Below are 12,800 nucleotides of genomic sequence, written 5' to 3' on the forward strand. Positions count from 1 at the left end.
GAGGGGAGGGGGGTGGGAGGATGTGTTAGCCTGGTGATGGGTATTAAGGAGGGCACGTATTGAATGGAGCACTGGGTGTTATACGTAAACAATGAATCATGGAACACTACATCAAAAACTAATGATGTAATGTATGGTGATTAACATAATATAATAAAATTTAAAAAAAAGAAAATTATGAAAGGGAACAATTTCAAAGGTAGATGCAATCACACAATAAAGGTAGTAGATTAATCACTTATGAAACCAATACGGAGGTTAAAACACAAAAGGAGTAAAATCAATTTTATCTACAAAATCTGTCAAGGAACTCACAAAAAAAGGATGGAAAATATAACATTATATACATACAGTGTGGAGGACGGAGTAAAAATGTAGTGCTTTTAGAATGGGATTAAACTTAAATGACCATCAACTTAATACAGATTGCTATATACTTAAGATGTTATATATGATCCTCATGGTAACTGCAAATCAAAAACCTATAATAGATATACAAAAATCAAGAGACAGAAATCCAAGTATAACACTAAAGGAGGTCGTCAAACCACAAGGGGAGAGAGCAAGAGAAGAAAGGAGCAGAGAACTTAAAAACAACCATAAAACACGTAATAAGATGGCAATAAATACATACACAGCAATAATTACTTTAAATGCAAATGGACTAAATGCTTCAGTCAAAAGACAGAGGGTGACTGAATGGATTAAAATAACAAGACCCATCTATATGCTGACTATAAGAGACCCACTTCAGACCTAAAGATACATGCAGACTGAAAATGAAGGGATAAAAAACATATACATACATGCAAGTGAAAAAAAAAAAGCTACAGCAGCAATCCTTCTATCAGACAAAATAGACTTTAAAACAAAGACTGTTGCAAGAGAGAAAGAAGGGCACTATATAAAGGGAAAATACATCAAGAAGATGTAACAATTGTATCTATGCACCCAACATGGGAGCACCAAAATACATAAAGCAATTATTAACATATAAAAAGGGAGAAACTGATGGGATTACAGTAATAGCAGGGAACTTTAACACCCCATTTATATCACTGGACAGACATTCCGAAGAGAAAATCAACAAGGAAATAGTGGCTTTCAATGACACATTAGACCAGATGGACCTAACAGATACATACAGAACATTCCATCCAAAAACAGCAGAATGCACATTCTTTCCAAGTGCACATGGAACATTCTCCAGGCGAGATCACATGTTAGGTCACAAAACAAGTCCCAATAAATTTTAATAAGACTGAAATCATATCATGCATCTTTTTTGACCACAAGAATATGAAACTAGAAATCATTTACAAGAAACCTGGAAAAAAGGGGCGCCTGGGTGGCTCAGTCGGTTAAGCGTCTGCCTTCGGCTCAGGTCATGATCCCAGGCTCCTGGGATGGAGCCCCGCATCCGGCTCCCTGCTCAGCAGAGAGCCTGCTTCTCCCTTTCACTCTGCCTGCCGCTCTGTCTACTTGTGCTATCTCTCTGTCAAATAAATTTTAAAAAATCTTTTAAAAAAAAAGAAAACGGGAAAAAAGCACAAACACATGGAGGCTAAACAACATGGTACTAAACAATGAATGGGCAAACCAAGAAATCAAAAAGGAAATAAAATACATGGAAACACAACTGTCCAAAATATTTAGGATGCAGCAAAAGCAGTTCTAAGAGGGAAATTTTATAGTAATACAGACATACCTCAAGAAACGAAAAAACTCAAGCAAACAACTCAACCTTACATCTAAAGGAACTAGAAAAACAAGAACAAACAAAACCTAAAATTGGTAGAAGGAAGGAAATAATAAAGATCAGAGAACAAGGAAATGAAATAGAGACTTAAAAAAAACCACAAAAAAACACAAACAACAACAAAAAAACAAAACAACACAAAACAATAGAAAAGATCAAGGAAACCAGGAGCTGGTTCTTTGAAAAGTTCAACAAATTTGATAAATCTTTAGGCCAGACTCACCAAGAAAAAAATAAGAGAGAAGACCAAAAATAAAATCAGAAATGAAAAAGGAGAAACTGACACCACAAAAATACAAAGGATTATAAGAGAATATTATGAAAAAATTATATGCCAAGAAATTGGACAACATAGAAGAAATGGACAAATTCCTAGAAACATGTAACCTTCCAAGACTGAATCAGAAAGAAATAGAAAATTTGAACAGACCGATTACTAGCAGTGAAATTGAATCGGTAATCAAAGAACTCCCAACAAACAAAAGTCCAGGACCAGATGACTTCACAGTGAATTCTACCCAGCATTTAAAGAGTTAATACCTATTCTTCTCAAACTATTCCAAAAAATAGAAGAGGAAGTAAAACTTGCAAATTCATTCTATGAGGCCAGCATTAGCCTGATACCAAGACCAAATAAAGACACTACAAAAGAAGAAAATTATAGGCCAATTTCCATGATTAACATAGATGAAAAATCTTCAACAAAATATTAGCAAACTAAATTCAGTAATACATTAAAAAAATCATTTATCACAATCAAGTGGGATTTATTCCAGAGACACAATGGTGATTCAATATTCACAAGTCAATCAATGTGGTACATCAAATCAATAAGATAAAGGATAAAAACTGTATGATCATCTCAACAGATGCAGAAAAAGCATGTGACAAAGTACAACATTCCCTCATGATAAAAACTCCCAACAAAGTAGATTTAAAGGGACTATACCTCAACATTATAAAGGCCATATGTAAAAAACCCATAGCTAAAATTATACTCAATGGTGAAAAACTGAAGGCTTTTCCTCTAAGAACAGGAACAAAACAAGGATGCCTACTCTCACCACCTTTACTCAACATAGTATGGGAAGTCCTACCCAGCAATCAGACAAGAAGAAGAAATAAAAGCCATCCACATTGGTAAGGAAAAAGTTAAACTTTCACTATTTGCAGATGAAATGATTCCATATATAGAACACTCTAAAGACTCTACCAAAAAACTACTAGAACCGGGATCAAGCCCCACATTGGGCTCCCTGCTCAGCCAGGAGCCTGCTTCTCCCTCTCCCTCTGCTGCTCCCCTGCTTGTGCTCTCTCGCTCTCTGTCAAATAAATAAATAAAATCTTTAAAAAAACCCACAAGAGATAGATATGGCTAGAATCAGAATCTTACACTTGTGAGAATGGCTAGAATAAAAAAGATAAGAAATAACAAGTATCAGCGATGATGTAGAGAAAAAGGAACCCTTGTGGACTGTTGGTGGGAATGCAAACTGGTGTAGCCACTGTGGAAAAACAGTATGGAGGTTCCTTAAAAAATTAAAAATAGTATTACCATATGATCTAGTAATTCCATTACTGGGTATCTACCCAAAGAAAATGAAAACACTAATTCAAAAAAATATGCACCCCTATTACTACAGCATTATTAACAATAGCCAAGAGAGGAAAGCAGCCCAAGTGTCCACTGATAAAGATGTTGGACTTACACACACACCCACACCCACACCCACACAGAGGAATATTACTCAGCCATAAAAAAAAAAATGAGATCTTGCCATCTGCAACAACATGGATGGACCACAGGGTATAATGTTAAATAAAATAAGTCAGATAAAGACAAATGCCATACAATTTCACTCATTTATAGAATTTAAAAAACAAAACTAACAAAGAAAAAGAGAGAAACAAAAAACAGACTCAAATACAGAGAATAGAGAGAGGGAAGTTGGGGGCATGGGTGCAACAGATAAAGGGGATTAAGAGTACACTTGTCTTATGAGCACCGAGTAATACGTGGAACTATTGAATCACTATAGTGTACACCTGAAAGTAATATAACACTGTAGGTTAACTACTCTGGAGTCAAAAGTTAAAAAAGAATACATTTATCATGATGGGCACTAATGTATAGACTTCTTAAATTGTTATATTCAACATCTAAAACTAATATAACACTGTATGTTAATTATACTTCAATAAATAAAATGCACCCTTCATTTCTTTCCCAGCACTCCACAGTTTCCTGTACTCTGCCCTTTCTCCTTTTTCAATCACCCATATCTTCTAAAATGGTATAAAATTTCATGTTTATCACGTGGTTTGTCTCACTCCACTAGACTGTAAACTCAGTGAGGGTAGTGATCTTTTTTGTATTTCATTCACTACTATACGCAAGTGTCTCAAATGGAACCTGATGCAACACTGGTACTCAAATACCTATGGAATTAATTGTGTGGATGGAGAGGTGGAGCTTCACTGGTATGACCAAAGGGAACAACTACACAAGGAAAATGTGCCCAACCGGCAAGCAGAGTCTTCTTAGAAGTAGGGGCTGTGGGCCTGGCTACATAATTAGCAAGTGCCACCTCATTTCACTGCAAGGGATGCTGAATATGCCCATTAACACTCCTGATACGGGGCAAGGTTTATGGAACAAAGGGACAATCCAGGCATCCTGACTACCGCTCATCTTTTCTACTATCATTAAGATGGCAGAAGAGTATCAATTTCTGTCCCAATCTTTTGGACCGTAGAAGCATAGTAATGTCCATGTTTCTGAATACCTCCTGCTACCATGCTGGTGGGGGTGGAAAATGCACTCATTATGTTTCCCTATCTTCCCGAATCACAACTAGAGCTGTTTTAATTTTAATAATGGTTTCACTTTAAAAAAAAAACAAACAAAAAAACCCGCTACTAGGTACCAATCCCAGAGACAAGTGCTTTTGTCTGGTAATGACAGTATGGTCGAAAGTCAAGGGCTGTAACCTGCTGCCCTCCATACCAGGGTAACAGCACAAGTAAGCGTCGATAACACAGAAGCCTCTGCCAAATTGTCCTTTCACTGCAAACTATTCTGCTGAAAATGTAAAATTTTGATGAACCCTTACTTGTTGGAACAATGCCAAGGAACAAAGGGCTGAAGAAGTCAGGTCAGTTTCCTGTCATTGATATAAATTCAGCACAATACGTTTCTTTGTGAATGTCTAATGTTGGCCCTTTTACTGCCTTGAAAATGGTCTCAATGATAGTCTCCAAAATTGACTAACCTAAGTAAAATCACAGCTATATAGGATTTAAAAAAAAAAAAAGCAAACAAACCCTCTTTAATCCCTACCATATAAATAATGGTTACATTAATAGCATCTATACTTCTGGCTCTCGACCACCTAATAGATTTATTCTAGTAGGACAATAAAAACTGTTAAGGGAAATGAGGAAAGAGCATGGGGATTATTACTCTTAGCATTTAATAGTGTTAGAGTCTTGATGTTTGTTTGCATTTGCTTGGAATAAGTATCTCAGGGAAAATTAAGTTCTAAGCTGAGGCAACCATTTGAAATCCCAGAAAAGGCTCCCGGGAATAGTTGGGCTTTTTTGTGACAATAGATTCTCTCATGAAGTACACCATTCCCTGATGAGAAAGACCTGGCACTGCTTCATGTGAAAAAAATGTTGACCAAGGCAAGGAATGGGGCGATCGGTCTGGGAATGAGTGTTTTAATGAAAGAAAGATGAAACTGGCTGTGCTTTGGCAGGACATACCCCCAAACATCCTGAGAGCCATTGTCCTGGCCCACAGATGATGCCCACACACTGCAACTGTGCAGGTTCCCACTGACATCTGCTGGCACGGGGGACAAAGGCCTGATCCGAAAGCAGTCATGGTGGATTCTGCTTCACTAGAGTCACATGAAAAACAAACGAACTTCCCTGCTTCCTCCCCCCACCAAAAAAAACCCTACCAGGGGAACAGATCTGAGGCTCAGCAGTGCTACTCACTCCGTGCATTTCTCGGGAAGTGTATAAACAGGGATACGGAGATAGCAATTGTAGGAAGGAAAAGGCAAATCTTTAAAAAAGAGTGATGCAGTCAAGTGTGATAAATGTGAAATAAAGAAGATGCAAGAAGTGGACCCTGGATGATCCAGGTCACAGGACGGTTAAACATTTTAACTCTGGAACAACGAACAGGTCAGCTAGTTTAGGCGGGCATCACACTTGCTTGTAACCACATTTTATAAAAGGATACCAATGCAGTAAGATTTTTACTATAGTGATAATACTGAAGTTTACATATTCATTCATAAAAATGAGTTTACATTACCCGCAGAAATGCTTGATGTGTTCTGCAGTTAGCTCCTCTGCTTGACACTTTTATGCTGCCTGTGATCACATCCGACGTTCCATTAGAAGAAAAGTAAAATCTCGATGGAGAGTCTATCTTCCGGTTCACATCCAGACTCATGTTATAAAACAAAACTGCAAAATGCAGAGAGAATTGCAATTAATATAAACAATTCCCTAAAAGCATTATTTTTAAGTGAAAATAGTCAAAATTATATCCCAACACTAGAAGTATCTTAAATTCTCTTCATTAAAAGGCTTTTAAAAACTAGCCTAAAATATGGAAGAGGAAACAATTTAAAAATACTGATTGTTAAAATTGTTATAAAAAATTTACAAACTTCTCTCTGGTTTCCATTTTTTAACTATTAACATCTTCATTTACTTAATCTTCCTACATATAAACGTTTCAAAACTACAATACTAAAACTGTGACTCCTAATAAAAGTTCTGAGCAAAGCTTCAGATTTCTCTGAAGTCCTTTATGTCCTTCGAATATCTAACTAAGGAAGCATAGACAGAACACTACACTCAAACGCCACTTGTGATAATTCTATCTTGTGTGGTTACATAACGAATTTTGTGTATGGTTAGGTTCATTTCTTTCTGTTTGTTTCTGATTTGAGAGGTTGCTATTTATTATTTTTTAAAATGTAATGTGAATATTACAAACCTATATCAACAGTTTACTCAAAGGTGTCTCCTTTTCCAGCCCTGGACCCTGATTAATCTCCTCTGTGTTCTCATTGGTTTCCAGTTTGAACTTCCAGTGTTGATTTGTGCAAAATACTGACATTCTCTCAATATTCTGGCAGTCTGGTAAGATTTACTTCAAATCTGACATAGTAAATAATCATCTGCTAATGAATATCTTCGACCAGCAAAGATCTAAGTAAAATTAACAAGCAACCAAAAAAATTCCAAGCCAGATATTACCAAGAAAGAGCCATTTTTTAAATCTAAAAGGGTTCTTTGCAAAACAAGCTACATCTAATAGTTTGCTGAGATATCAGCTCATTATATAGGTGCAATAATTCATAAATGATATTTTAAAGGATTTATTTAATTCCTGAAATGTTCGATCACATTTGAGGAGTAACTTACTCTTCTAGAAGGATTTTATCTACTAATTTCAAGGCAACAGAAGTATAAAACCCGTAATACTCCTACAAACTTCAAATCAATTTTTTAACCTTACTTTTATTTAGAAAATAAATAACAAAGTCCAAGTCAATTGGCTTCAAAATTACAATAGCTGAGATTCAGTGCCTCAGAGGCTTGGCTGCAACTGAAACAATGATCTACAATTCATCACTGTGCGTTCACACAAAAAGTAAATTAAAAAAGGTAAATAAAAACCCACTTGTAGTAAGTGGCAAAACATCCTCGTTTTATAAACATGCTTACCATGTGAATTATTTCTCCCAAGGACTCATTTTATGCAACTGTAAAGCTTATATTTGTAATAATGTTGTGATTATTTATGAGTTTCATATATTTGTTTTCAACGATTTTTAAAAATGTCTGGTCACAATGGAATTGGTAGTCGGACAAGCACTGGTTTTGCATAGAGAAACAGTTGTATCTGCTTAACGTGTATCGTTCAGATAATCCATCAGTGTGACCGTGTCACTATGTTCCTGGGGCCATGCTCTGACATTAGCACTCCTCCGATCTGTAACCTTAGATTAAGGTTTTGCCCATTGTCCTACCACGGTGGCTCTAGCCAGGACTTCGGCAGTGCGCTTTTAAAAATGAGTTTGATCTAAAGTAGATCTACTAGGCTCATTCTGTACTTCTCATTACAGGCTAATTCGGACTGAGACCTCTGAAACTATGTACCCATAGTTTGGTTCAGCGTATTTGCTGCCCTTCATGATGTTTGGATGATGAGAGCCCGCAGGGTCACAAATACAATCAACTCTTGATAGGTCTTGCGTGGCTCATGAACTGTATATATTATTAACGTCCAAATAAAAAACCTGGGTATGCTTCTCCCCTACCATTGGCTAGTTTCATTAGTCATTCTAATATTAGCTTAAGTATAATATAAACAGGAACATAACCTGCTAGAAAAAATGTAATATACACAAAGTCACATGTATGTGATTTGACATTAACCACAATTTTGCATGAGCCAGATCAATGCTACTTTCTCCAGAGCAGCTAACTGAGAGCTACCTATGTAAAGAGAAAAGGACGTGGCTCTCAGGAGCTGACAGTCACAGAAAATCTTTGAGAGATGTGTGTTATTTATGGAAATTGGAATCAGCGTCTAGATTTGAGATAAGCTTCTTCAGTTACTCAAAGGATAAAATATAAAGAAAAGACTCTTCTCCCTCTCAGGACTTCCAACTTAAGCCAGCTTCAGCTATAGAAGGAGCCCAGTTAAATGGAGGAGAAGCTGTGAGAATGTTCTTTCTATTCTAAAGAGATCTTACCTATGAAGCTCAGTTTAGCTCACCCTAATATAGCAAGTGATACTCCCACTTTTCTTCTTGTCGTAACTTCTAGACAACGATAGCCTCCTATGGTGCCCCTCTCGTTGGTAAGAACAACACAAGAACCCAAGAGATGAGGCAGCAAGTGTCTTGGCCTCTAAGGTGAGACACAGTGAGGGCTCAGAAGAGGACCACGAGATGAATGAGTGGAGTGCACACTCAGGCAGGGTAAATTCTGTAAGGGCACCCTTACCAATATAACCTGGAACCTCTTTGCCCTTGTATGAGAAACAGAGTGTTAGATCCATGCACACAGAAGGCAATCCATTTTCAACACAGTCAAAATTTGTTCTATTTACTGACTCAGGATGGTTTAAGGAAGCTTTGACAATCACTACAGGTCTTGTCCTAAAAAGGAAATAAAATTAGCAATATTAACTGCAGAATTATTTTTTCCCTAAGAAAAAACTGCATTTGTTTTGTCAGTTGCCATCATCCAAGTAACTTCATGAAATTGCTTTATTAACACTATGTGCATATACACTCAATTACATTTCTGTGCATGAATCAAGAGAAATTTTCTTTTAAATGCTAAAAATATTGACTTTGCTTGATGGTTTGTTTAATTATAATATCCACGTAAGGTGGAAAGAGTATCCTAAAGTTCAATAAAATTTCAGAAAATAAAAAAAAACATATTATGAGGTCACCACCAATGCTGATTTTAAAAATTGCCTCCCATCATTTACAATTAAGCCCAATTGTCATTAAGCAGTAAAATGCATCAACCTTACCTTAACAACACAGCAGAATCAGACCGAAAAGCACCAACTGCCACATCTGGAGGATGAAAAACAACAGATTAATGAACATCATTAGTCAAAGAGAATTATTTTTCAGCCATAAATACTTCACTATGTTTCACCTTTTGACTGTATCAAAACACCATTTACAGAAAGTTAATTAGAAAAGATATACTTACATCTGAGGATTCATTCCACATTTGTCTGAGTCTATTCATCTATAATAACATCCATCCCTTTACTATAAACAAACTTTATGATAAAAATAGGATATAAAGATAAGCTTACTAAAAAAATATTAAAATTTTTAACTACAAACATTCACCTAGGAATCTCCTCTCAAAGTACAAAAAAAAAGTCTTTCTTTTCAGCATCTTATGTTTGATTTATTTTCATAGGTGCTTTTCATTTTTTCAAGAACAAAGAATAAAATGTCAAGTAACTAACACTGTAAAGCTGAGGAATTATTTGATCGTTTCTGACCCATCCTTGAATTCAAAAGAGCTTTAAAAATGAAGGAAATAAATTACCAGTAGATTAGAACTTTTCCATACCAGTTTTATGTACTTTGCAATAAAGCAACATCCACAATAGAGCTCATTTCAATTTATGAAATATGATTTTATACTCACCTACATAACCATTATTATCTGCATCAATTTGTCCAGATATAGACTGTCCAAACATACTTAATGATTCACTGATTTGAAGTCCTTCAATTCTCTGAAAAATAAGTAAGTTGAGTAGGAAGCAGTTTTTGAACACCTGATATCTCAGAGAAGCAATGATTTAGTTAAATAATGAGCCTTACAATACCCAGGCACATTTTCTAACAAAATGCATTTAAGTCAAATACATGCATCTAAGAGAAACAAAAGTTTCCAGTTTGAATTGGGCAGGTGACATCTACTTTGTGACTAGAAGAAAAAAATTACTTTGTGACTAGAAAAAAAAAATCACAAAGAGAAAATTATATAGTACAGATCTTCTTAACCAGCCTTGACTCCCTCTCCCCAGTCTCCTTTCAGGCTCTGTATTTATTTCCCGGATGAACATGAAAAACCAAACAAGTAGTTTGGAAAAGGAGACATGCATAATCACTTAGTGGAGCCTACTCCTCAGGCTTATGATGAAAGCCACCCTATTGAGCCAGACTGTTTCCTAGCATGTGACAATTGAAGTCAGACATGTGTTTCCTATTCCATAGGTCTAATTTCACATCCAGTTGCTGATTTACATGTATCAGCCTGCTATCCATGCTAAGAAAATCAGTAATTTTTACTAGACAAGTATAGATTTCTCATGTTAAATATGGAGAACCATTTGCCCATTTTGCTCCACCAAAAATAACAGTATTAGCTAATATTTCCATAAAAGTATCTTTAGAAAAACTTCTCTGCATGTGTATGGAGTGTTTTCTATGCACCGAAATACCCTGATTTGTCAAAAAACAAAAGTAAAGTCAGTTAGATCAGGGAACTTTATTAAAAGCTTCCATCCTGAAGCTGCGCCTGAAAGGAACAGAGTATCATGTGTTCGCTCTCCCAGTGTGACCTCCCTGAAATATGGGGCTTTAGGCACAAGGCAAGACACAGTTAATCAAAGCCACATGGGCTTATTCAAAACAGTACAGATACCATCTCAGAACATAAATTTGTGGAACGCAAAGAAAATCTTCAGTAGGTTAAAAACAAACGAGAATGCATGGAACACTACATCAAAACAAACAAACAAACAAACAAGAATGGATGTGAACCAAAACTCTTAGTTATGGAAAAAAATGATTTCAAAGAGTTATTAACAACCTTCAAAATGAGACCACCTACTCTTATCACAAGAAAAGGGTGAAATAGATATTAAACACTTGAAAGAGCAAATTAAGAAAAATAAGTCCACACTAACACTGGAAGTTTCAGGAATCGTTTATTATCAATGCTTCTTTCCAAAACAGAGTAGTATTCTACCTGTGAGAACGCTGATGAGATCCCATCTGCTCGGCCATTGTAAATATAAATAGCACCTCGCAAGTCATCTTCTTGTGGAGCTCCAATCGCGACATCTATTCCAGAATTTCAATGGCAAAATAAATAAATAAATAAATTCTTAGTATAAAGAATGCAACTCTGAAAACTAACTTTCATACTTAATTCATATCACATAAGAAAATTCCTTATCAAAAAAAACAAATACTTTACTCACTAGACAGAAAAAAGTATCACAAAATAAATATCATCATAACAATGTACAGGACTGTGCAGAATCATCTGTGCATCGAAGCAGCAGGGTGAACAGGTCTGAGACACACTCTAACACAGTGGTTAAGGATGTGGGCTCTCCAGCCAAACCACCAAAGCCTGACCCCCAGCCAGGCCCATTTCTTAACTTCATCGTGTCTCGGGTCCCTCACCTATAGCATGGGATCATAAGAGAAGAACTCACCCTCAGCATTGGATGTAGCTCATGTAAAGTGTTTAGAGCAGACCCCAGCACATAAATTATCATCTGTGAGTATTATAACCCTAAGATTCTTTATTTTGAGCTCTGGGTTTTACTTTATTTGCAAAAGGACTTCTAAATTCCTGTTCCAGTGAAAGCAATTAAGGTATTTGTTAAGGATATCTGTATTTATACATGTACATACATGCAAACTAGATTTTGGAAAGTGAATTTGTTCTGTAAAGTAATGACTGCATCACTTTTATGACTTGGGATTCACGTCAGATTATGATGCCAGGAGAAAAAATAGTTAATCAACTGACATAAGCAAGAGAAAACAAACTATGAATGACATGGTTGCTTAAGAGCCATAAATACAAAATGCACAGGAGAAAAATAACATTCTATAGTTGCAAGAGCATTTCATTAGTGTTACAAGGTATTATGTCTATTTATTTGGGTATATTCATGTGTTTATTCACATGTAATGTTTTCTTATTACTTCAACAGAAACCTAAAATACAGAAAGTTTGCTTTCATGATAGTCAATACTTACTAATTTATCAGATTTAAAACTTTAAAAACTACAATAGTAATTTCTGACTGCTGTTTCAATGAGAATAAAAACTTTAACAACTTTAACAACTACAGTAGTAATTTCTGACTGCTGTTTCAATGAGAATAAAAACCTTCTTGAAATATAATTCTATGCCAAATGCAGTACAATTTTAAAAAAATTTTTTCTAAGTAGCCTCCATGCCCAATTTGGGGCTCAAACTCACCACCCTGAGATCAAGAGTCACATGCTCTACCAACTGAACCTCCAGGTTCCTCTTCAAGATTTTATTTTTAAGTAATCTCTACACCCAACGTGGGGTTCGAAATTACAACCCCAAGATCAAGAGTCGCATGTCAACCAACTAAGTCAGCCAGGTGCTCCAAATGCTGTACAATTTCTAATATCAAGAAGTAAGTGATAGACATACCTTATATTTATAGTTTAGACATAGT

General features: G+C 35.9%; 1 protein-coding gene across 1 annotated transcript in view; it reads right to left on the minus strand.

The window, feature by feature from the left end:
• The window catches only part of ITGA4 (integrin subunit alpha 4), a 78,430-nt gene that overhangs the window by 34,957 nt on the left and 30,673 nt on the right, over positions 1 to 12,800 (minus strand). The window contains exons 11-15 of the mRNA XM_006740931.3: positions 11,318 to 11,412; positions 9,986 to 10,076; positions 9,345 to 9,390; positions 8,804 to 8,958; positions 6,090 to 6,244 (exon numbers count right to left, since the gene is read on the minus strand). Of these exons, the coding sequence (XP_006740994.1) occupies positions 6,090 to 6,244; positions 8,804 to 8,958; positions 9,345 to 9,390; positions 9,986 to 10,076; positions 11,318 to 11,412 (542 nt within the window). The remainder of the gene's footprint in view (positions 1 to 6,089; positions 6,245 to 8,803; positions 8,959 to 9,344; positions 9,391 to 9,985; positions 10,077 to 11,317; positions 11,413 to 12,800) is intronic.

The sequence above is a fragment of the Leptonychotes weddellii genome, chromosome 3, assembly GCF_054177405.1.
Source record: "Leptonychotes weddellii isolate Sample4059 chromosome 3, ASM5417740v2, whole genome shotgun sequence".
Taxonomy (NCBI): Eukaryota; Metazoa; Chordata; class Mammalia; order Carnivora; family Phocidae; genus Leptonychotes; species Leptonychotes weddellii.